This window comes from Aristolochia californica, unplaced genomic scaffold (assembly GCF_029961685.1).
Source record: "Aristolochia californica isolate CCGP_79_NKW_82.1479 unplaced genomic scaffold, dmAriCali1.0.hap1 SCAF_16, whole genome shotgun sequence".
NCBI lineage: Eukaryota > Viridiplantae > Streptophyta > Magnoliopsida > Piperales > Aristolochiaceae > Aristolochia > Aristolochia californica.
Window position 1 is genome coordinate 21458692 of NW_027181837.1, and position 24207 is coordinate 21482898.

Below are 24207 nucleotides of genomic sequence, written 5' to 3' on the forward strand. Positions count from 1 at the left end.
CTCAACCTGGCCTATGCCCAGCCTTGAAACATATACCTGGCAGGACAAGCACAAAGAAGGGCTAAGTTGGTCTTGTTTGTTGTGTCTAAAAGATTCAGAAGGGTACAAAGACTTAGGAGGATGCTAATGATTTTTTCAGTTCTTGAAGGAAAGGAATGGCCGGAACAATGAGCAACAGAAAAGAGAAACCCAACTTGGAGAAAAGACCTATTTCATTTAAAACTTTTTCTAGTAGATAATGTGGAACCATCAAAGACAACTGCTCTGTAAATGCAGATAGTTTTGCGGAAAAAAAATGGTTTATTACAAGGAATCTAGTAACATCAATTGTAATGCGAATGGGGAAGAAAAAAGAGATTCCAACAATTAAGTGAAGTGTACAGTTTTTGTTGAAACAGGAAAACTGTAGTTGCATGATGAAGAGGAGAAAAGACAAATGTAACAGCTCTCCTTTGTCCCGTAACAAGGACGCTTATATCAATATCGTATCAAAACCCCATAAAAACTCGATATAAATCCGTCCTTACACGATTCTTGAGGTACTTCCCTGATAAAAATAAACATTCTGAATCAAAATGACACGCCGTATCAAAAAAATTGATTCGTACAAATTTAATCAGCTGTCACCTTTTTCACGAAACTCCAATCATCGATGTGGGGGACGCCAACCAAACCGGCGTGTTCCCACCAGAATGTTCACCTCGAGCACCCTGCCGGTCTCACCCCGTGTCCACGACCCAAAAAGCTACCGGCACAGGTCCGTGGAATCCTGCAGTGGTCGGATGCGGGACCGCTGCGCGCTTCAGTCTTTGCCACGTCTGGGGAGGCTCGAGAGCCTCTGTGAGGTAAATCTCAGAGGGTGGAGAAGATGAGACAGAGCGGGTGTTTTTGTTAAGTGATGGGACTTTGCTGAGGAGCAGAGTTATTATTATATGAGAGAGAGTGACTGGAAGGTGTCTGTGAAAATGTGTGGGAGAGACAGAGAGTCAACCGTTAAAACATGGTCGTCTGCCAAAGTCTTGTCCATAGGTTTGATGGAAAAAAGTTCCACTATGAAGTTAAAGTGAGAGCATAGTGTAGCCTTCTTTGTTTTCTCGTAAAAAGCTACTTCATTTCAGCAAGGTGCTCTCATGGGTTTCTCTAACAAACCTCCTACAAGTCCTGCAAGCTGGCTGAAGAGATTCCTGCACGGATCTGCCAGATGGGCGAGGTGCGAACAGTTCTAGGTCATGAGACTTTTCAAAAGAGGCCCGGATTTACTACCCACCTTCAGAATTCTTTAGCTGATAGATAATTTTTTTCAATTAGCTTTCCAAGGTGAGTTTTTGAAGAGGTTTTAGTCGATTTTTTCATTGCACGAAGGAGGCGGAGTTTCCCTCATCTTGTTTTATTGGTGCTGCTTCTGCCTTTCTTACTGCATGCTTGCCCAGTAAAGCTTCCGAGAGAGTATCTTTTGCTTATCATGTTCCGAGTGAGTGAAGTTTTCCTTATGGGTCCATATTGCCGAAACATAATAGTGAAGTATTAGCTAATTTAATGTTTTTCTCTTTCCTGGTTGTCTTCCCATCTGATGACTGGTTGCTGTTAGTTTCTTCTTGCTGTGCTATCACCTTCATTCTGCTGCAAAGCCGGCCAAAATGGACTTGTTAGATGATTCCTTATTTTGCATGTGCAGTCAGTACATTTCTAATATTTGTCTTCTCTAATCACCGTTTCTATTGGTTATATCTTCATGTACCATTTAAGCTTACAGTATTTGTTCGAAGGGGATTTCTGTCATTTCTTATCGTGTCTATGTCTGTGAGCATTGTAACTTCCTACAAAGTGACCGCTTCTTAGTTTTCATAGTTATCTTTACAATCTTACATACAATTTTAGGATGCGATACTTGATAGGTAGGAAAATTCTTAGTTATGCTGGGCTATTAATATCGTTTTTCCTATGAAACGTTTTCTGTTTTTTTGGTGGGTCCTTTTCAGATAAAAGATGGATTACTTTTGCATTTTATGTTACATATCTTCTGCATTTTCTGAGTCTGAAGAAGAATGGAAAGAGATCCTTTTTGGTTCTGCTGTAGTTTTTTTTATTATTATTTGTCTTCTGAAGAGTACATTTCGAGGCACTGATTTGGTTCTACATTGTGATTCACAGCAAAGACTGGCATCTGGTCTACTTTCTTTTCACTTTTCCTTCTATATTCAAGATATACTATTTTGGTTTGTTCTCCCTTGTTCACACCACCTTGGATTTTGCTTTTCACGTGGGTGTCTTGGAACAATTCACTAGCAAAATGTTTCCCCTGTATTCTTATTGAGAAGCTCCATCAGTTTACTTTGAGATTCTGTAGAGTTCTTTATTATCTATTTGTCAGAGTATGTTGGTGGCCCAATATAACTTGTATTTCTTTCTTTCATTGCTCTGGTGCAAACAGGAAATAAGAACCCAGGAGAAAAGAACACATTTATTTGCTTTCAGCCGTCCTTTTTTTTCAAAAAAATATTTTATGGGTTGTTCTGCATGTGTAAAAGAACATTTTGTTTACGTATATTACATATTTAGATGGTATTTCTAATTCCAATAGAAAATGCCACAACAGATAATTCGTGAATTCCTTCTTTTTCACTCTGGAGGAGGATAGGTTTGCATTTTTCTCTGTTCCTGACCATGGGGCCTTGAACATTGTGATTGTCTGCAGAATTCAATCAGAGCATGATGCTTTGATTTCGTTCTTCCTTGTCTCTTCTTCCTTGTTACCGAATGAAGCAAACATCTTACTTGTTGGCCTTGTTGTTTTGGTAGACTTATCCAAAACTAATAGGTTTTTGTTCTTCCTCATGTTTTATTTCTTTGTCTATGCCCTTCTTGTGAAACAACTGTGATTTGGAATAGTGTCAGCATTTGTAAAACCGTACCTCATTTTCTTTTGTCAACTTAAGCTAGATTTGGTTGTTTGCAATTTGTTCAGGTTATTTAATTATAATTCAGTTCTTGGTCAGCTGAAACTACATGATAATTTCCATGATTAGTTCCATGTAGGTTTACCAGAAAATGGACAAGAGTCGATCACTGGACTTGCATGGTTGCCACTCTGGATCTACCCAATCAGAAGAATCTGTATTGGATCTTGAAAGAACATTCTGCTGTCAGCATAACATGCACCCCTCAAGCCCACCAACTCTCCAGCCATTTGCATCTGGGGGTCAACATTCTGAGAGCAATGCAGCCTATTTCTCGTGGCCAACCTCCACTCAACTGAACGGTGCTGCTGAGGGTCGCGCAAATTATTTTGGTAACCTTCAAAAGGGGGTTTTGCCTGAAACTCTGGATCGCTTGCCAACAGGACAGCAAGCTGCCACTTTGCTTGAACTAATGACTATAAGGGCATTTCATAGTAAGATATTGCGCCACTATAGTCTAGGGACTGCCATTGGATTTCGGATTCGACAGGGGTTTTTGACAGATATACCAGCTATTCTTGTTTTTGTTGCTCGAAAAGTTCATCGCCGATGGCTTAACCACATCCAGTGTTTACCGTCACACCTTGAGGTGAGGAAAGGTGGTAGGATCCAAATGATGTCGAGTATACCCCATGGAGGCAAAATACAAAGAATGCCATTAGAAAAGGATAGTAGTCCTGACACTTAATAGGGAGAGTCATTCTGTGACAACTTTTGAAATACTGGAAGTCTAGACTGTGGACATGCTATAGAATTACATAGTTTTTGGCCAAAAAATGATAGTTGACTAGCTGGAAGTTCAAAGGTAGCCACAAAGGTTTACCGTACAAAGGCTTTGATGAGGTTTTCTCATGCTCCAAAAATTGTGTATCCGAGAATGTTCTAACTCACTATATCTCTTAAGTAAGTTAAACCTTTTTGAGAGTATCATTAGGATTCATGATTTTAAATGAACACTCCCACCAATTGCTCTTAGGGGTGAATGGAGTTCAACTAAATGTGTCTTTTTGAACTGTCATGGACAACTGAAGTGTGTACACTGACATTTACAAAGTGCCATTTGTATGTGGTAGATACAGTCCAGAAATTTGGATTTTTTTTTTTGCTGTGAATATTTATTTATGATCTTTTACGGGTTGGGAATTTAAGGTTCTGCATATTTCTTTGGTTGATAGGGACCTGGAGGTGTATGGTGTGATGTAGATGTTGTGGAATTTTCCTATTATGGTGCACCAGCACCAAGTCCTAAAGAACAACTGTACTCTGAGCTTGTTGATGGGCTACGAGGAAGTGATCCATGCATTGGTTCAGGTTCTCAGGTATTATATTTATTTCCAACATAACGTCGTGGTTCAATGATGTATATAGATTACTTTTGGCTCAATTCTGCGGGATTGAACTTGATGTCTTATCCTCTAATAACCAGATCAGTTATGACAGAGATGGCTGTGGCACAATATTGGATGATTAATAATGAGAACAACCTCCAGGTAGTTTTGATATTTAGTCGGGATGATGAATGATACTGTTGTTTGATCTCTTTATCAACTCAAGCAGTTTCATTTTCCAAGTTGTAGATGCATAACTACTGGAGAACTTTTTAAGGGAAATATAGTCTCTGCTGAGTGCTATCTATCATTTATGATATGAAATATTTGGTAGTTGTAATCACGTTGCCTCATTAAGGGACTGTTAGAAAACAGTGTAAGGGGCACTTTGGTCTGTTTACATGGTCTGTATTTACTAGTGGGGGGACTATCTTACTTAGCATGTGTAGATGTCTCTATTGTCTAATTTTCATGTAATTTAGAGGTGTAGATTGGGAGTTATAAGTAACTAAGTATATGAAGGGCATATTAGTCATTGTACGTCAATTTCACTTAAGTGAATAAAAGGATTTGGGGGTCGAATTCTGACCCTCAACAAGATACCTTTCTGGCTCTCTTTTCCTGTAGTTTCTCCCTTTCTCTTCCTTTCTTTTCTCAATCTTCTATATTTCATCTTTTCACAGGGACGTTCTTCAATTGAAAACATGAGATTTGTTGAATTTCTGGAAAAGAGAAATACTTCATTTACTTGTTGTAACTTGAGTACATTGAACCTCTATTTATAATTGAGGAAATGAGTCAAATTCAATTACAATTAAACTACCTTTGTCCCAGTTACACCCAAAGTTTAACACTGAAAGATAAGTCCTAGAATAATTGAACAACTGAACATAAATAGAAGACTAAAATAACTAAAACACCTTTAACTGAGACTCTTGTGTGAGACCTCTTCCTGTGAGACTTCTGTAAGACTCCACATATTAATTTTGGCTCTATGAGATTTTTTACTATGAGCGTGTATCACTCTTCCATACTTGCTCTTCAACATTCCGCTTCAAGCTGGAGTTTATAACTTTAACTTACAATGAAAAAAATCATTGGTCTTCAATCGTCATTGGCTAAAATTTTTTCGTAGATGTAAAATTTTCCTCTTTTGTTCTCCCTCTTTGTTGAATATTTTGGTCACATAAAAATTACCATAATATGTGAAACACAATACTTCTTTCTTGTACTTTCTTCCCTCAAGTTGAGAATAAAAAAGGTCACAGATCTAGCTTGGACAAAACATAATATGGGAGAAGAAAATTACTCCTAGCCGTACACAAAACTCCATACACCAATCAAAATGGTCATAGTTTAAAATACACTATGCTCAATTTTATAGGTGAAAAACAACCCAACTTAAGGTAAAACAAAGAGATTACTCACTTTTTAAAGGTAGCTCAAACACAAATCACCTTTTAGATGAAGAATAAAAGACTTGACTTAATTTGGATATTGGGCACACCTATATTTTTTAGGTAGTGGTTCTAGGCATTGCTCCGAAGTGATGAGAACACAAGATGATAAATTGAAGATATAGTAAAGGAAAACAATTTTAACCAAAAAGAGGTGATTATGCAATACTCATACTTTCAAACGAATCTAGAATGTGACATTTTTTCATAAAAAATAGGGGAGGTTATAACGATAAAACTTAATAAATTTGACCAAGTATAATTTGTTTTTGGGTGATACCACATTAAATTTATGGAAAATAGAAATACTTCACTCGTTGTAATTTGAGTATAATGAACCTCTATTTATAATAGAGAAAATAAGTAGAATTCAATTATAATTAAACTACACCCTTATCCCAGTTACACCCAAAATTAAACCCTAAAAATAGAAGTCTTAGAACAATTGAAAAACTGAACATAAATAGAAAACTAACATAACTAAAACACCTTTAATTGAGACTCTTCTATAAGACCTCCTCTTGTGAGACTTCTGTAAGACTCCACCATATTTTTTTTTTTTATAAAGATGTATAAGACTCCACCATATTAATTTTGGCTCTTGATACTTTTTACTATGAGAGTCGTGTAAGACTCTTCTATACCTCCTCTTCAACAAGATAAAAGAATAACTTTAAGTTTGCAAAATTGTAACTGATAAAAGAATAGTCTAAATTGATCTGACACATAAGTGGGTGGGACAATAAATTTTAGTATTTGTTGTGATTACCTGGCACTAAGCAATTTACAGCATAGTATTTTTATAAAATAAGCACCATATAATATGTCTTCTGTAGAATTACTAGGCTCTTGACTGTTGAACATGATGGGGTGCTTACTAATTTTATCTTATACTAAATCAGTTGTTAAATGTGTTTGGCATCTGTTGTCATTTTTCTTAAAGGAAAAAAATTCTGCCTGCAGATGATGGAATAAGTAGTTGTTTTTTGTTACGTAATATCTTGTATCTGTAACTTTTAGTATATCTTTTATTGAGTAGAATTTCTGGGGCTTTGATTGGTACTTCCAGTACTATTGCTGTACTGATATTTGTGTAAAATCAGTTGCTGACTCTCTTTCCAAAGTGGGTATCTCACTTCAACACCTTGATGTCAATGCTGATCGATTTTATCTTTTATAATTTTTAGTTGTTTTTGGTTTTTCTTCTGGTGGACTTCCTGGCACCTTTTTGGTTCTCTTAATAAAATTTTCTTTCTTTGAAGAAAAATTTTCGTTGAAACTACACATGAGTTCATGTATTTTTCTTGCTAGACCTACTACCAGTTTTTTCTGTGTTCCCTGCTAGTTAACTGGATCAGGTGAATATAATGTTGGTTCTGCCATCTAAAGCAGAATGTTTCTATAAAAGGACAAGTTCTTACTGAAGTTAATAAAGTGTTGGGACATCTTCATCATTTAAATTTTTTATCTTTTCATCATTAATAAAGAATGTTTCTGTGGTTCTGATGCTTGATTTCCGTTCAAATTTGAAAGTAAAATGTGCAAGACAGTTATGGCAGGTTTTATCTCATTCTGTGCATTTCTGATCACTAAAATTCATCCTTATTCAAAAGTTTTATTTAGGGATATGAGGCTCCCAACAGTATCAAAATTAGGCTTTGATGATGATGATATGAGGATTATCAACCAAATCTAAAGTGTTGTCTGTTTTAAGTGTATTTGTTATTGTCTGTATATAAGAATGATTGTCTTTTTTGGAAGAAATAAGAAAAGGTAATTGTAAAATTATGTAAGGTACTGAGGTCATCGTTGTATCATGTCTCAAATGTGGGTCTCGACACATCATTTCCTCCATTTCACTTGTCATTTACTGACTCACATGAAACTGTGTAAGGAATCATGTTTTATGAAATCTGAGAAAGTTTTTCTTGCTGTTCTCAACCTATCATTGTTTAATTAAACATTTCTCCTAATTCTGAGGAGAGGTAGGCCCACAACTAGACCTTCTAACATTGCATCTCAACTTTCTGGTTTTCTTATAATCCAAATCTCTGAACTGTGTCTATCTGAGTTTTTTCCATATTTGATTTGGGAATGAATTTTCTTGTGTTAGTGAATGCTTTAGTGTTCATTCATTTCAAACAATTTCATGACTTATCATTCTGTTCTTATTCCTGTTTGAAATTAAGTTCATCAGGGTCTATGGTTTGACAATTGCATGGGTCTTTTGTGTAGACCACAATTATTATGCTTCTCATTTATATTACACATCAGTTGATCTCAAAAATGTTATGAAATATGACTATTGCCAGAATATTATCACTTTTTTTATATTCCTGCCTTGGCTATCTTCATAAATTGGATAATCTTGCCTGCCTGCTTAGGTTGCGAGTCAAGAAACATATGGAACTCTTGGTGCGATTGTGAAGAGCAAGACAGGCAACCAGCAAGTTGGGTTTCTCACTAATCGCCATGTCGCAGTAGATTTAGATTATCCAAACCAGAAGATGTTTCATCCTTTACCACCTAATTTGGGGCCTGGGGTTTACTTGGGTGCTGTTGAAAGAGCAACATCTTTCATCACGGATGATCTTTGGTATGGAATATTTGCAGGAACAAACCCAGGTAACGTGGTTCTTTATTTCTGTAGCTTTCGGTTTCACTGAAACTAGGTCTAACATTTGAGAACTTTTGTTTCTAACAAAGATAAATTACCATAAGGAATTTCATGTTCATCAGCGTATATTTTCATGGAATTTTCATCCTTACATCAAAGATCAGCTTTCTGGACGGGGGCATCTACTGATCTTATTGTAACTGGTCCTTGTATAGTCCCTTTTAATAGGTTGATTTGGATCTCATAGTTGTTTAATTTTTAAATAGATTCAGAGCTTGTACTTTTGGAACCAGTTCTGATCCCAGCCTCTTTCTGCAATTTGTCACAAAATTAATAAATAAATAAAATAAACTCTTTCTGCATTCAGGTGGATCTGGCTCACCTTAGGATGTGGTTGATAAACTTATTATTTAGTGGACAATTTTCATGCTGATGCAAATATGAGTAGACTTGATGGGAATTATTTTTCCCTTCTACAATTCGTGTGAAAGCTTCCAACACTTTTCTTGACTAAGGATTGACCTAGTACATGGGGATGATTTGAGAGTGCAAAATTTTAATCTGGTGGCACTACTGATGGGAACTGTTCAGCAAACTTATTTCAGACAGACGCTCCCAAGGTTTATACTTGCTTGATAACTGTGAAATTGGTTTGTTGGGTCTATGTTCACTCTTTCCTAGATCGTTTGATTTCCACATGTTAATGCATTGTCTCTTCTAGTTCCACCAGCTTATGCTGGCATTGGTCTCTTCTTTCTTTTGACGCCACTGCTTTTATTTTATAATGTGAAAGGTAAAAAGTGAGAAAATATAGGAATAATATAAACATTTGTTGGAACTATAAGCCTTAAAAAGACAATATAGGCATAATTCTTAAAAGAGCAGTTGGAAACTTTATGGAGCAGAAAGTTGGATTATGAACAAGCAGCATCTTCAAAAAATGTGTGGCAAGAATGTTGATAATGGATGTGTGGCAAAATGAGGAAGGTCAAGATTAGAAATTTTTATTAGAAGACACTAAGATGAGAGATTGAGAAAAAATTATTTTAGATGGATTAGATACTATGGGTGTTAATGAAAAGACTGTTATGAAGAAAATGAAGAGAGAGAGAAAGAGGAAGGAGAAGTTTTGAGAGTTTTGGCAAGAAGCTGGAGGGACTAGGGGTCGAGTTCGACCCCTAATCCCCTTTTATATTATCTTAAAGTGAAAATTTTACAGAATGTCCAAAATGCCCTCTACATAAGTACATGAAAACACCCCCTTAAGAGAAATAAAACATAAACTAAGGGTCTAATGTTACATAAATTTTCCTAAGAATTAAGGGGGATAATGTACCGTAAATACCCAAAGTGATAGATCACACTACCCTTCAACATTACATTATTCAACAGTCAACTTAGTGCCCCTATGAGCAGTAGTTTCTTTTGATGGGCATTATGAATGATGAAAACAACATAAAATTTGAACAAAACCAACATAACCATGACTGGTAAATGATAAATTGTTGAGATACTACTCTGCTGCTGGTGATGTAGAGGCATTCTGTTTGTGGAATATAAAAGTCCATTTGTTTCCTCATAACATTATCCAGCTTGTATAACTTTTTTTTACACATACTTTATGACTGAAATGTGCTGTAACATTATTCCAACACTAGGATCTTTTGTAAGCATTGCCTTTGTGTTACTTTAAAGTGCTCAGATCACCTAAGGTGGCATGATATATCTGTGTAATGTTTTAGACTTAATGCTGAATTGCAATATCATAGAAATAAAGCACATATTTGTCTGAATGTATCCTTTCTCATTTACTTCTACTGATTGAGATCTGTCTGATCCCTCCACGTGCCCAATACGATTTGACGGCACATGCAGAAACATTTGTGCGTGCTGATGGAGCCTTTATTCCATTTGCTGATGATTTTGAGATCTCCCATGTGACAACATCTGTAAATGGAGTTGGTGAAATTGGTGAAGTTATGTGTGTGGATTTGCAATCTCCAACCAATAGCCTAATCGGAAGACAAGTTGTAAAAGTTGGAAGAAGTTCTGGTTTAACTACAGGGACTGTAATGGCTTATGCTCTAGAGTATAATGATGAAAAAGGAATTTGTTTCTTCACTGATTTTCTTGTTGTTGGTGAAAACCAACAAACCTTTGATTTGGAAGGGGATAGTGGCAGTCTTATTTTATTGACAGGTAAGAATGGTGAGAAGCCAAGGCCAATAGGGATCATTTGGGGTGGGACAGCAAATCGTGGGCGGTTAAAGTTGAAAACTGGTCATGGGCCTGAGAATTGGACTAGTGGAGTTGACCTTGGGCGGCTCCTTGATCTTCTTGAACTTGATCTTATCACAACAAATGAGGGTTTACAAGGTGATTAAAATGATAGTGATTGTTGGGTCTTTTCAGGTTGCCATTTTAATAGTACATGTTGCATTAAGGTTCTGTAAATGCAAATCAGTGTCAGGATCGTTTAACTTATTGGCCACTGCCAAGCTTTTAAACAGTATCACTCAACAGCGTCTTCTCTTCTTGGTTAAAATATTCAGATTAATTACTTAATTTAAATAAAATAAAGCATTTCTCAGAGCTATTGAGTGTCTGCATGGCTAAGAAATGAAAGTCCTGCTTGGCCTTGCAAAGACAAATCAAATTAACATTTCTGATCACCATGCCCTTGTTGAGATTAGTTTTATTTGGTTGTAACTGATTGTTTTATCATTTTGTTTTTTTTTTTTTCACATTTCCAGAAGCCGTTCAAGAACAAAGAAGTGCCTCAGCTGCTGTTGGTTCTGCAGTGGGTGAGTGCTCCCCTCCGAAACAGAAAAACGAAGAAATGTTTGAGCCTCTGGGTTTTAGTATTCGACCTTATCAGCTGGAAGGGGCTTCAGGCTCAGGGATGAATGTAGCTTTTACCCATGCAGAGTTCCAAGTCGACCGGGTCGAAACTGCACCAAATATGGAGGAGCATCAGTTCATCCCTAGCTTTATGGATGCATCCTCAGTACACAAGGATGAAGAAATGGAACCAGCTTCAAATAATCTTTCTGCGTTAAGGAATCCCACCGACGAAGAAGATCTTTGTGTCTCTTTACAGTTGGGAGAAAGAGAACCTAAGAGACAGAGATCGGATGTTGGGTTTAGCATAGAAGACCCTAAGTGAGGTTGCTTGATTTTTAGGATTCCTGGTGAGTTCTAATGCAAGCTGAAACTTGCATGCATTGAGTTGGGACTATTTCTGGTACTTGAGCTTCTACTACCAGCGGGAGTAAATGCATATCTGTTTTGAATTACAGGGATGACATATAAGCTAGTCCCTTCAGCCTTAGTAAGAGCAAGGGGAAGATCTGAATGGATTTTAAATTATCAGCCATCCAACCCGTTTCATGTTTTTTCCTTTTTCCTTTTCTTTTCCCAGTTCTGCATTGGATCATACACTGTTGGGGAAAAACTTCAGTAAAACTTGATTATCTCTTCATTGGATGTATTAAAATGAGGTACTAGAGAAAAAATTGGAGCACAGAGAGTCTCTACTTCTTTTCTTCAGTTATCTCTTAACCTCAGCTCACTGGTTGAATCAACTTGCCTACTGTGAGTATTTAAGAAAATACAGGCAATTAACACTAAAATCATGTAAAGGGAACCTTAAATCAGGGTTTTTTAAGCCATGTTTCAGTAAGAGACAGAATCAAAATCATTTATTCACGTATATCTTTAATTTTCTTCAGGTATGCCTGTGCACAAGATAACATATGCCTATGTCCTTGTTTGAGCAAAGGAAAAAGAAAAAGGAAGGTGAAGATTCAATTGTGGATTAAAAAGCCATTATTGGAATTGATGATGGATGTCTGGTGTGGTGCCAAAGCCAAAATTATCGAAAATGACAAGGCCATTAAGCATCATTTAGAATACCCTAAAGGCAAAAGACTGAAGTGAAGTGAAGAAGAAGAAGAAGAAGATATAATCGCCTTTAAAACGCTTATTTAGTGTTTGTTTAGTGATAATGAGGGTTCATGAACGCTTGTTAACCAAACGAGAATTACAAGATAGAATAAATAAATCTAAATAAGAACTAAAAATGTATTAAACTTTGATTCTGCATCAACTCATGTTCTCACTTGCGACATGATCATTGCCATCAGAGAACACATCAAACTATTTCTTAATTGAAAACCATTATGAGCTTTTATGCCTAAACAAGAGTTCCGGATCTTGTTCCACCAAAACAACTGACATGGGTTTCCATACCTGGGCATGTCATGATTAATAAGGAAAAGCTAGATCATGAATCCAATGCTTCAGTGACATTAAGATGTTAAGAAATGACTCACAAGCCATTATGGTGTTCATCATTTTTTTTCTTTTTTTTTTAAATTGTGTTCTGACTTAATCCTTCAACCCTAATTAAGTGAAATCGTAACCCTAAACCCTAAACCCTGAACCCTAACAGGGATTCACCCGAAGAAGAGTATCTTGAATGGTGTTCTTGTGGTGAGGAGCAATTCAAACCCATCTCCTAACCAATAATGTTGAAGATTAGGCTAAACCTGTTCATTCAATTAGACTACCTACCACATGGTTACATACTTGACCAAGGGCATGTGTGCATGTCTCTTGGCATGTGTCAATGGTCCATGTTTGTTCACAAAATGTTGTTATGTTCAATCCACTTGATTAGGTAAGAAATTAGAATGACTCTGGACATGACATACCTAATTGCCTACCAGATTAGTTGTTGATTCTACCCCATGATGTGATTTAGTATGTCTCCATGTCTTAATCTTCTTGCTCTTTCTCTCCCATCTAAATCTGGTCCCATGGCATTAATTAAGAGAAACTATTTGAAACTCATGGTGTAGGTTAATTCCATATTATAAGAAGAGATAATTTGGTGTATTAGTGACATGATTAGTATTTTGATTAGATTCTAAAAGGTTTTAGTGTCTTCCATGGTTCGATAAAAAACGTTAATATCGTTTTAGTCGATCGATAAAAATTATTTTGTCGATTCATGTTGACTGTATGTATTATCGGGTAATTGATATGTTGTTTGGGTTTAATTGAGGGTTAAATCCTAATTAGGGATGCTAAAATCACTAACATAAAGGAGATTATAAACAAAAAAATAAATTTAAAATGTTTAATGTGGGGTAGTTTTTTTCTGACTTGGGGGGCAGGGTAGAAAGGGACCTCAGGGATCCGTTTGTGTATCTGGTCCCTACCCAATCCCCCCCATATTGGAGTTTCTTTTTGTCTCATCTTCTCTCTCTCTCTCTCTCTACTACCGAATGAAATACACCTGCAACTGTAAGCTTTATTTTCCTATGTCGGGACAAGGGAAATCTCAAGGACATCTGATTCAGAAAAGGGAAAACCTATCTGGGAAATTTATTCTTTCCTGGCTGCAAATGGGCAGAAAACAGGAGAGAAGAAATGTCAATGAAAATGAAACTGCTTCATGAGTAAAAGACTTTGAAATATGCCTTAGAATGCTCCTACAGGCTTTGCTTTGTTTGAGAGATGGTTCACCTCTACCTTATACTAATTCCTCTGATATGTCTCCTCCATTTGAGAGAAAACAAAGTGATTCAAGTTGTGGATCTTCTTCGGTTATTCATGAAATGCATCTGAAGATATGGTTGGAGCTGTATATCCTGTGTTTTTATTTTCCTTTTTTGGTTTTTTTTTCACCTTTCACCATTTCTTCCGAATATTTAGCCACCCATACGATGTGGATTCACCTACTAAGATGAGGAAAAAGAGAGAAAATCATGTTAAGTCAAGGATCAGTAGCAATAGAAATACCTTCTGCAAAGTGATGATGAGAAGGAGGTATTCCCTGGAAACCCGGATTGATCATTCCTTGTTGGTGATTGAGTGATTGAAGCTGCAAGATGATCTGATGAAAACACAATTACGTCCAGGATTTCCCAACCCTTTTTTTTCCTTTGTGGAGAGCATATCTACAATCCTCTTTCAATATGTATGAACCTATCGGTCCATCGAATTGATGAAGTGAAAATGCTCGAAGAAAGGACTGTGTTGCTCAGATCATGCTGGCAGCTTCAAGCTCTCAAACCAACAAAACCGCAGACAAGGAAGAAGGCAGAGACGGGAAAAGAAAGAGAGAGCATAGGCAGAAACACTGGTAGTTGTGCCCCTCACCATAAAGAAGTTGCAGACAAGAGAAAATGGTGGGAAGAAGCCCAAGAAGGGTCGCTCAGTCCACTGGCAAGGAAAACACAGAAGCAGAGGCCATGCATGGCACAGAAAGGGAAGAGGGAAGATCTCTTGTGACCCTCTCTCCCCTCAGTATAAATGAAGCCTCCCTCCATCTCTCACCGTGTCATAAATGGTGTCTACCCATCCCTTGTTACAGCTATTGACAATGACCCACTTTTCTCTGTGGGAGAGGGAGAAAGATATGGAGATGAGATGGGATTTTTAGTGGGTGTAAAATAATCCAGTTTGTTTGAATGAAAATGTATGAGAAGTCCAGGGTGGTGGAATCAGTTGAGAGCATGCCTCCTTGTCTTTTGCTTTGTGTGGTTCCCATGTCTCTGGTGTAATGGGTTGACAAACAATGACATATAGACAAGTCCAGTAGAGGAGGACCACACCTTTTTTTACTTGATTATGGGATGCCTCACATGCTTTCCCTTGTATCTTTGCTCAAGGAATTGAATAAACTTCTTGGGATTAGGGTTCCATGGACATGTCCATATTCATTTACTTGCTCTTATTAGTAATATCCTCACACTTGAATTTCTTTAAGCCACTTCTCTCTTCTCTCTCCTACCTTCACAGACTGGATTAACAACCCCCAAAAGCTTCATTAGAACCAGATTGCAGCTTGTTGTACATATCAGCTTGTATAAACCCTAATATCGGCGAAAAGCGGAATCAAGTAACAAACAGAAGAGTACAGAAGTGTTCTCATTGCTCACATCTTCATTGTTGGGGAAGAACAGTGCTGCTTGTCTTTATTGGTTGTCTTGATGAATGGGTAGTTAAACAAGAAAAGCATAAAAAAAATCTACAAACATTTGACTGCATTCTCCTATCGGAAGCAAACATGATAACTAGTTTGTCTTAGGGCAACATAATGCACAGAATTTGGTCCCCATGGCTTTCCATTATAACTGTTTGATCTTTCTGCTTCTTTTCTTCTCCTTTTCAATTTTCCTGAGTCGGTGCAAGACTGCCTACCTCCACTTAGGTCTTCTAGGTTTTTTTTTTCCTGGACATTATCATGCAAACAAGTTAGGTCCTCTTGTTGCACATAATAACTCTTGAAAGAAGAAACAGGCAAGGATGCTTTTTCAAGTGTTGATTGATTCACTACTTTAAACAAAAACACTGAAACAGTACTTGGTCAATTATTAGCTTTCATCATCTAAAACCTAAAAACATGGTGGCCTCCTCAACCACTGGTTTTTTTTTTTTTTTTTTTTTTTTTTTTGAACCAGTTGCTTCATTTTAGGCATCCATGAGAGAAAGAGAGATAATTTCATGCTTAACTCAAATCCCTTTTTTTTCTTCTTCTAAAACCCCTAAAGTACACACTCAAAAACTAGGGTTTAACTACCCAATGAAAAAAAAAATGAAGTGAATGAATCACATTATAATTAGTGATTTTGGGGGTTAATTAGTCATAAAAATACGTTCATGCCGACGAAAAAGACGATATATTGCCTTCTATGATTAACAACGAATTGGGCAGCTTTTGTAGACGTGTCACGTGTATGATCAGGCAAATTTGTCGAAGCAAGTGGTTAAGAAAGAGTTATCGATAATAAAGCAGATTTAAAGGTTTGGATGTGAACTACTCAGCCTAAAAGGCAATGACCCTTCAAGTGTGTTGGAACAAAATTGTGCACACAAAAGTACACACAAATCATGTCATAAAGACACCACTTACTACAATAATGGAAGCTAAGTAGAGGTTTTCTTTCAATTTCTTTAGGTCCAATTGGATGTAATTTTGTTTTTATATTAGGTCAGACAACTTAGGGTGTTGGAGGTTCATTTCATCTGATCTCATTCTCTCTTCATCTCTATTCAATATAAAAGTAAAAAAGAAAAGAAGACTGAAACCTAATTTTATTTATGAACTCAAGTTCATGTGGCTTAATTGCCATGAAATTTAAATTTTCCTTCCTTTTATTTTTTATTTTTATTTTTTATTTATTCCCTTTCTCATGTTCGATGCCAATTTCGGTTAATTTTTTAGCTATCAAATGATTAAAATGGAAATAATAATAATAATTTAAATGGAAAAGAAAAGCAAACAACTTTATAAACATCTTAATTTAAAATTTTATATCGTAGAATTTTTTAGACTTTAGTTCGTACTCCAAACCATATATTTACACTTAACCACTCCTGTGCCATTTGATTCTTACCTCCAAAAAAAAAAAAAAAAATTGAGATTACTCCCACCCACTTGAAAATTTGTAAATTGCTCTGGCTTCCCTAATCAGAATTTCGGAATTTTCGATCTCTCATGCATTTGCTCTTTTTTTAATTAAAAAACACATGAATACTCTTATAAAAATATGTTTAAAAATATGAAATATAATTAATTTTAATATGTTTAAGGAGGTGAGAGTAATTAAAGAGAAAGATGCTGATAATGTCAGTTAAAAATATGACCAACATTAGTAAAATGTGTCAAGGGTTGCAACCTTTCTAACATGGACCAGAGTGTGACCCAACATCATTCATCAGGACCATCCAATAAGCTAGTGGGCTCACATCTATTGACCGTTGATCATGACTTTAATAGGTAAAAAAAAAAAAAAAAAAAGTGCAAAAAGCCTAGTGGTTTTACTTGGAGATCATTGCGTTGCTCTCACGTGGGGTCACACAAAGCCTTCTAGGGTGGGCCCCCCCACAGTTAGGACACTCGACAATAACCATCAATACGGTGCAAGTGTAGTCAAGGTCAGTCCAGGTGTGCTTGTCTCAGGTCAGGACCACTGCCCCTACTTGAACTTTAAGAAAGAGAAAGAAGACACAGAACCGAAACAAACATTACACGTTACGATACATCTTTGGTACCGGTTCTAGTATCCGATTAAGCCCTAATGGTGTAAGGAATTTGAAATATATCAAACATACATACACATTACATACACATTACATAACTGATACACCCTCCCTTGGTGCTATAAATTACGGTATGTAACCGATATGTGATTAGAGTGATAGAAGAAATTAGTAAGATTGTTAGAGGTGGGTTAAGACTGATCCAATACGAAAAGTCATTTGGTACCAAACGAATATTTCAACCACCTAATCATGATCGAACGACTGAGATAATCATTGATCTTAAACTAATAGGATTGTTAGAGATGGATTAAGACAAATTAATCCAATATAAAAAGTTATTTGGTACAAAATGGTTATCTTAACCATTTGATTTATCTCACTGGTCCGATCATGATCGAAGGGCTGAGATACTCGTTGATTACGATGGGACGGCTGAGATAACGTTTCCCATGTTAACTCCCTTGCAGAAAGCTTCTTACATTCATGATCAAGGTCATGTTTTTCCATGGAAATTGATAGCTGCCATTTATACACTCCACTGTAAGTATGGAGTCTTTTTATAAATCTCCATTCTGCTCACTGGAAGTAATATAGGTCAATGGCAGAGCTTCAGAAAGAGTAGTAGATACAGAGGAAAAAGGATCAGAGAAGCAGTAGATAAGAATCCGTAGGGATCAATGTCGATGCAACCTCCCCATTGAAGGTTACTGGCCGAAACAAGCTCTATTTTGCTTAAGTCGAGCTTAATGTTGCATGGCTTGAATTTGATGCTTCTGCCGAAAAACAAAATCATGTTGAGAGGAGTTAGTGTTAACTCTTGCCGAAGATATACCATCTCTCACCCATATGGTTTTGGAGAGAAAGCAAACGAGGAGAAGGAGAACAAGTATTCCATGGTTAGTGGGATTTTTGTCAAACTCATGGATTGAATCAAATGCCCCAGTTTTAGGTCTGTTTGTTATAAAATTTTGGAAAGAGGGGGGGTGGAAACTGACCGACCTGGTTTGTTTATTTAATGGTTCAACTGACGAACTAAAGAAAAATCTGGAGTGGGTTAGACAGATGATGCCAGTGAGGAGGACGACAACCCCTTCCCTGCCAACTAAAAGTACAAGGTAGCGCGGGTTAGACCACTTCGTCAATCTAACCGCAGGTTAACTTGATCAGCTACTGGTTCACAAATCACTATGACCCTGTCGGTGCTGCGAAGTGCAAGCGCCGCATAGTCCCGTGAGAGCCGCAGCGCTCGTGTCGATTAGACTCGCTATTCAGAACGTCGGAAATCGGAATCTTCTCAACCTCCGGACGAGCCCAGGGCAGATCACCATTTTGATGGTCCTGCCGCCACGAAAAAACTGTGGAGGCTTCGCCGCTTTGAAGCTCGGACAATCGGCTCTCCATTTCACAGGTTCTCTTTCAGTGAAACCTCGCAATTGTCTTCGATCAGCCCCTTTTTAAGTTTTTCCCATTTAGCATTCAATTCGAGTCTTCGCGGAAGAGGATCATTCCAGCTCGTACCAGGTCGGCCTCTCCTTCCTTCGATCCCTTCATTCCTTCTTCATGCTCACTTTGTTCGCTTCCTCCGGTTTCTTAATGGATTATGCTTTTTCACCTGTTGTGGAAAGTTTGGTGGTAGTGCTGTACTTTTGCGAGCATGATTGGCTTTGATTGAAAATAGCTTGTTTAGAATTTGTATTTGTTTAACAGATTTCTCGTCAAAACGGGTTCAGCAACCGCTAGCCTGATTTGGTGAGCGGGAAACACTGTAATTGTATCATTAGTAGAGGTAGGGGAGAGGGGAGATGGTTCAGCTGTTATGTGAGAGGCATGGGTCTCATATGATGTCAGTGGATAGCTATTTGACAAGGAAACTAAGAGGCTATAGGAAGATAAAAAAAAAATGAAGGAGCAACTCGTTTTTGTGTTCAAGAAATTGGCCTAAAATTTTTTTTGACTTGGAATATTATAGAAAAAAAGATAAGTTGAAGAAGAACACAAACAAAGCTACAATGGTGGTGCAGAGAGACACTTGAATAGACGAGATGGATGCAAATGCATTTCTCATTTAGCACATCAGCTGGATCGTTGGCTGATCAGAGATATGGGTTTACATGATCTCTACAGGAGCAGAAAGGCCCTCAATTTTTTAAAATGTAATGGAAAATCCCCAAGACAGATGGACAAGAACCATTGTCGTTTGTGAATTTTGTTAAGCAAAGAGTATGATGAATTGCCGTAGATAATTCAATGATTATCTGAAAGATATCCATAGTATCAAGTCTGATCTTTGCTATGGTCATTCTCCCTTTCGTTCTGCATGTATTGGTTAAGATAATGAAAGAGGGATTTGGTATGTTTGTGTCTCCTGTATGGAAAAGAACTTCGTCATGTCTATTATTTTAGAGCTTTTTAACTGCCCGATTAACCTGAAATAATAGTTGTTCTGCTCGATTGAATCTGAAAGTAAATTTCGTGCTGGGTCCCATCTGGTACAAATTGACATTATGCACAAAATATCCTACCCAGTAGAGCTTATCTACTTAGTAATTGATTAATTAAGGCAGGATCTGTTTGCCTGCATTGGATAACTTTATTGCGAGGAATTGACGATGGTTTATTTTCATGTTAAAACTTACATTAACTTTGAGTGGCTAAAATAGTTTGACTTGCCTGTAAATTTTGAGTTTAATTTTTTTCTAACATATTGTGCAGTGGATACGTTTTTTCCGTCTGAGTTGGAGCACCTCTCGAATGATATGTCATGGCTGGCACCGGATTGCCATCCCTTGGTCGTGTGAGGCTCACTGATCTGATGGCAAATGAAGGGCTTCCATCTGATTCATACAAGATCTCAGTGTCTACTCTCTCCCAATCCCTAGCCCAATATTCTGCTGCTATCATTCAATTCCCTACTAGTGAAGGGGGACTCTTGAGATCCGCTCTCGAATCTGCTCGCCTGTTCTTCCACCAAAGACCATATACTGCTGCTGACATGGTACCAACCAATGACACTCGTGAATGGTGCAGGACTTCTGGTTACTATGCAGACCCACAGCTTTGGCAAGAGACATATGATTTCCGGCCTGGTCTAACCCTAACTGAACCCACTAACACAATGGAACTCCCTCCTGCTGGTTTGCCTGATATATTTTCCTTACTTGGCAAAGCAGCTAGAGAGATTTTAGATGCCATAAGCTTCTCTTTGAACTTGCGCAGTTTCCCTTTCACTGAAATTCTTGATAATGTTCCTCTTAGAAACCGAGAAATTTCATCATCAGTTCTATCAGTTTGTTGTCATTCAAGACCATCTTTCCAAGGGGGGCAGCACCACTTGACAACACAAGATGATGGTCAATTGGTCATGTATCCTGAACAGGACCACCAAGTAGATAAAAGCTTGATAACACTTGTTAAGTCTGATAGGGCAGGTTTACATATTAGGGACTTTCATGGGAGGTGGGTACTAGTGGACGAGGACCTTGGGCCTCAGGAGGCAGTGGTCTACCCTGGTCTTGCTCTATACCAGGCAACTGCTGGTTATGTAAGTCCAGCGCTCCATAAAACAGAAGTGAATAACTTGCAAGGCAATATGTATGGGAGGTGTTCTCTGTCTTTCAAGCTGATGCCAAGGTCCATGGCAAGCCTTAGCTGTTCAGAAATGAGAGCAGCAGGCCATGGAGTTGAAGCACAGTTCCAGCTGCCAGTACCAGTGGATGACTTCATGCAGAGATCACATCCCACAGATCAACTATTCACAAAGCAAAGCTTCCAAACTTATACTTTTCCACAAGCCCAAGATGGTAGGTCAGCATCTTCCTATATCTCACTTCGCTACTTTTTGCCTGGTAGTGGAGTAGTCTTTGTGCATTTGGCATGGAATGGGGTTTGGTTTGAGGTTCTCATTCTTCAAAACACTTTCTGGTTTATCTTGGATGCTTTATAGCCAGCATGGTAATGGTTTCACTGTATTCAGGCTATAGAAAACAGCTGAAAACTAAATAATGTTGTTCTTATCTGTGGAACCGAACAGCTTTGGTGATTGCACCCTCACTTTTTCAACTCTGTGGCTACCTGTCTTCACACCTTAAGAGAATGAAAACCATGTCCTATATGTGTTAAGAATGATTGAGAAATTATCTCAAGAAGTACATTGATTCTATTCAATTTTATATAGGTACTTTGAAGCCCTTACTGAAGAGGAGGAAGACCAACGCTAGATGCAAACCTCTCCCTCCTTCCAAGAAGCTCCGGCTTGAAGCACAGAGGGTCCTGAAGGAGAGAGTCCAGGAAATTGCAGACAAGAAGGGTATCAAGCTAAGATTTTGCAATCTCAAAGAATGTGAAAGCCACATACAGTCATTAGACAGTCCTTGTGAGACTATCCGCATGGAGATTGGATGGCCTCCAGGGGTCCCATTTGTTCACCCACATGACCTGCCAAATAAAGCAAAACGCTGTTTTCTTGAAGCATATGAGCCTGGTTGGACATCATCTCAAGATATGGAGTTAAGTCTAATCGAACTCAGACAGGCCAGCCAACATTCAATTAACTATCTATTTCAAAAAAAAAAAAAAACAATCAATTAACTATACTTTTGCGCATTCAAATTTCTAAAACAGTCTTCTTGCATTTGCATGAGAGTAGACTTGCAACCAGCATACTTGAAAAGGTTTTTTTTTTTTTTTTTTGTTGGAAATGCACTTGATTCTGTTCTTTTTCTCTGATAACATGGAACACACAGAAGCAGATTATTGAAAAGAGATGATCAGTGAGAAAGAAAATAAATGTGAAATTATTAATCTTGGTTATACCTACATGATTTTTATCAAATCTTTTATATCTAAAATAAAATAAATTAGCACCTAAACTCTTCAAATCAACTTTGACACTTTCCATTTAAAAAAAGGTTACAATATGCAAATTTTGTGAAACTTTTTCCTTGGTTGTTTCTGTTCGACGATCTCCATATTATGGAGATTTTGAAACTTGAACACAAACACACAAACATGTGTAATACTGTATGTACATTTTGCACAATACTTGCATTTTGAAGTGGGAAATGAGACTTGAATGCGAATCTTATGCTGGAAATTTTGAGATACATATGTGGCTGATCAATTTAATGCTTTCTTTAAATGACTGCAGAGATAAACCCACATTTTAGGGTATTTCCAGAAAATTGAGTTCATCTCGTTTGCTTCCACAAAATAACTTACAGTGGCCAAAGGAAACCTGACTGCCCACCTAATATGAACAAATGAAGAGTTTCATCAGTTTCCTTTGCTCTCATGATGATTAGTTTACACCACATAATCTGCAAATTACAAAAAGTCACCCCTTCTTTGACAATAACAGAACATTTTTTTTTTTTTGTTTTTTGCAGGATTCAATCTCCATAACTTTCGATATCTGGCCACCCTTTGTCAGCCTGTGACTTGACAAACTCTGCCAATAGCTTGATCTCCTCATCTTGCAGTCGGGCACCAAATGTACATTGACCCCTGGGAGTGCAATTTACTCCAAAACCCTGCAGGTGGAAAAGAATTCAGATTCTTAAAATTTCGCAATAAAGATCAATGCAACTGTAAATACAGGACAACATACTGGCATTCGCCCCTTGCCATAATATGTGATCCCATAAATCCCCTCCTCTGAATCTACTCCATTCCTGTACACAACGCCATGTGAACAATAAATGGAAGGTTTATCTAAGCTGCAGGTGTTTGTAATGTCTAGAAGAAAGAGCATCTGTTTTGGAGGTTCATTGTTACCTCTGCAGATCCTTCAGGAAGAGTGTGGCACCCTGGAGAAGAAAGATGGGCAGGATGGATAAGAAATCGGAAGATGAGTTAATCGTGAAGTACTTGATATTCTTTAAGGTTAAGGTGTGTTACAGGCTGAATTATATTTCCTCCAGCAACGTGACAACCAATGCAGGCTTTGTTGAACAGTTCTGCTTCTCTTTGAGGATCAGTGACCTGTGCAAGAGATACTGTAATGGAAGGCAAAAATTTAATGAAAGAGGAGTGCAAACTTTGTAATCTGTAAAATTCATACAGAATTTGTTGAGTGATATTGTCGTATGTCAGTCAATCTGGTCATGTTTTTTTGGTAATTGAACACCTCTTTTGAACAACAGCATTTTAGTTCCTCAAGTCACTATTCAATTCCAATGTTCTGTCAAGTGGTAAAAGATTATTTATTTATTTATGTTTTACTGAGAGATTCGCAACGATGAATTGCCTCATAAATAACCAATTTACTAATAGTGTGAATCGGAAATGGGAAGAAAAGCAATTCTGAAAAGACTGGTCGGTCAATTAAGTAGTGCTGAACAGTGTGAAAAGACGGAAAGAAGCAATTACCTGGAGTGCTGCAGAAAGAGGATAAGGTGATTACAGTCGCCACGAGAGGGGTAGCTAAGCACTTGAGAAAACTAGATTTCTCTTGCTGCCGCTGAAATGGGTCGTCTTCCTTGAACAAAGCCTGGCTACTTAAATGCTAGAAATGATGCGAAGAAAATGTCAAAAAGAGAGAAGAAAACTTCTTCAGATGAATCGAAACGATGTTGCACAAGGTCTTTTTTTCTAGAGTTACCTTCCTCGAGGCGAACGGGGAACTTCTGCAAGGAAATATCACAGTGAAACACTGCATTTTTCTGTAAATTTGTCCCGCCTCAGTGCCTCAGGCCTCTGGCCCCTTTTCCCCCCCTGCGGGCGGCAGAGCATCCAGACCTGGGTCTTAAATAGATAACTGAAATTTATACCACAATGGCTGGCTGAATGGAATG

The 24207-nt window shown here is 37.6% G+C and overlaps 3 protein-coding genes across 3 annotated transcripts; 2 read left to right on the forward strand and 1 right to left on the reverse strand.

The window, feature by feature from the left end:
- Positions 1–668: 668 nt before the first annotated feature.
- Positions 669–11874, forward strand: LOC137952825 (protein NARROW LEAF 1-like). Its single transcript, XM_068799898.1, has 6 exons — positions 669–1317; positions 3027–3546; positions 4133–4276; positions 8127–8367; positions 10235–10735; positions 11113–11874. Exons 2-6 carry the CDS (start codon positions 3049–3051, stop codon positions 11523–11525), a joined length of 1797 nt encoding a protein of 598 aa, XP_068655999.1. The 5' UTR covers positions 669–1317; positions 3027–3048; the 3' UTR covers positions 11526–11874.
- A 6141-nt stretch (positions 11875–18015) lies between these two features.
- On the forward strand, positions 18016–23553 carry LOC137952937 (uncharacterized). Its single transcript, XM_068800059.1, has 4 exons — positions 18016–18937; positions 20129–21216; positions 21591–21921; positions 22801–23553. Exons 2-4 carry the CDS (start codon positions 20178–20180, stop codon positions 22814–22816), a joined length of 1386 nt encoding a protein of 461 aa, XP_068656160.1. The 5' UTR covers positions 18016–18937; positions 20129–20177; the 3' UTR covers positions 22817–23553.
- On the reverse strand, positions 22532–24137 carry LOC137952938 (cytochrome c6, chloroplastic). Its single transcript, XM_068800060.1, has 6 exons — positions 24015–24137; positions 23783–23918; positions 23312–23409; positions 23189–23220; positions 23022–23085; positions 22532–22944 (listed from the first exon to the last, which is right to left on the reverse strand). Exons 1-6 carry the CDS (start codon positions 24069–24071, stop codon positions 22804–22806), a joined length of 528 nt encoding a protein of 175 aa, XP_068656161.1. The 5' UTR covers positions 24072–24137; the 3' UTR covers positions 22532–22803.
- Between the last annotated feature and the right edge of the window lie 70 nt (positions 24138–24207).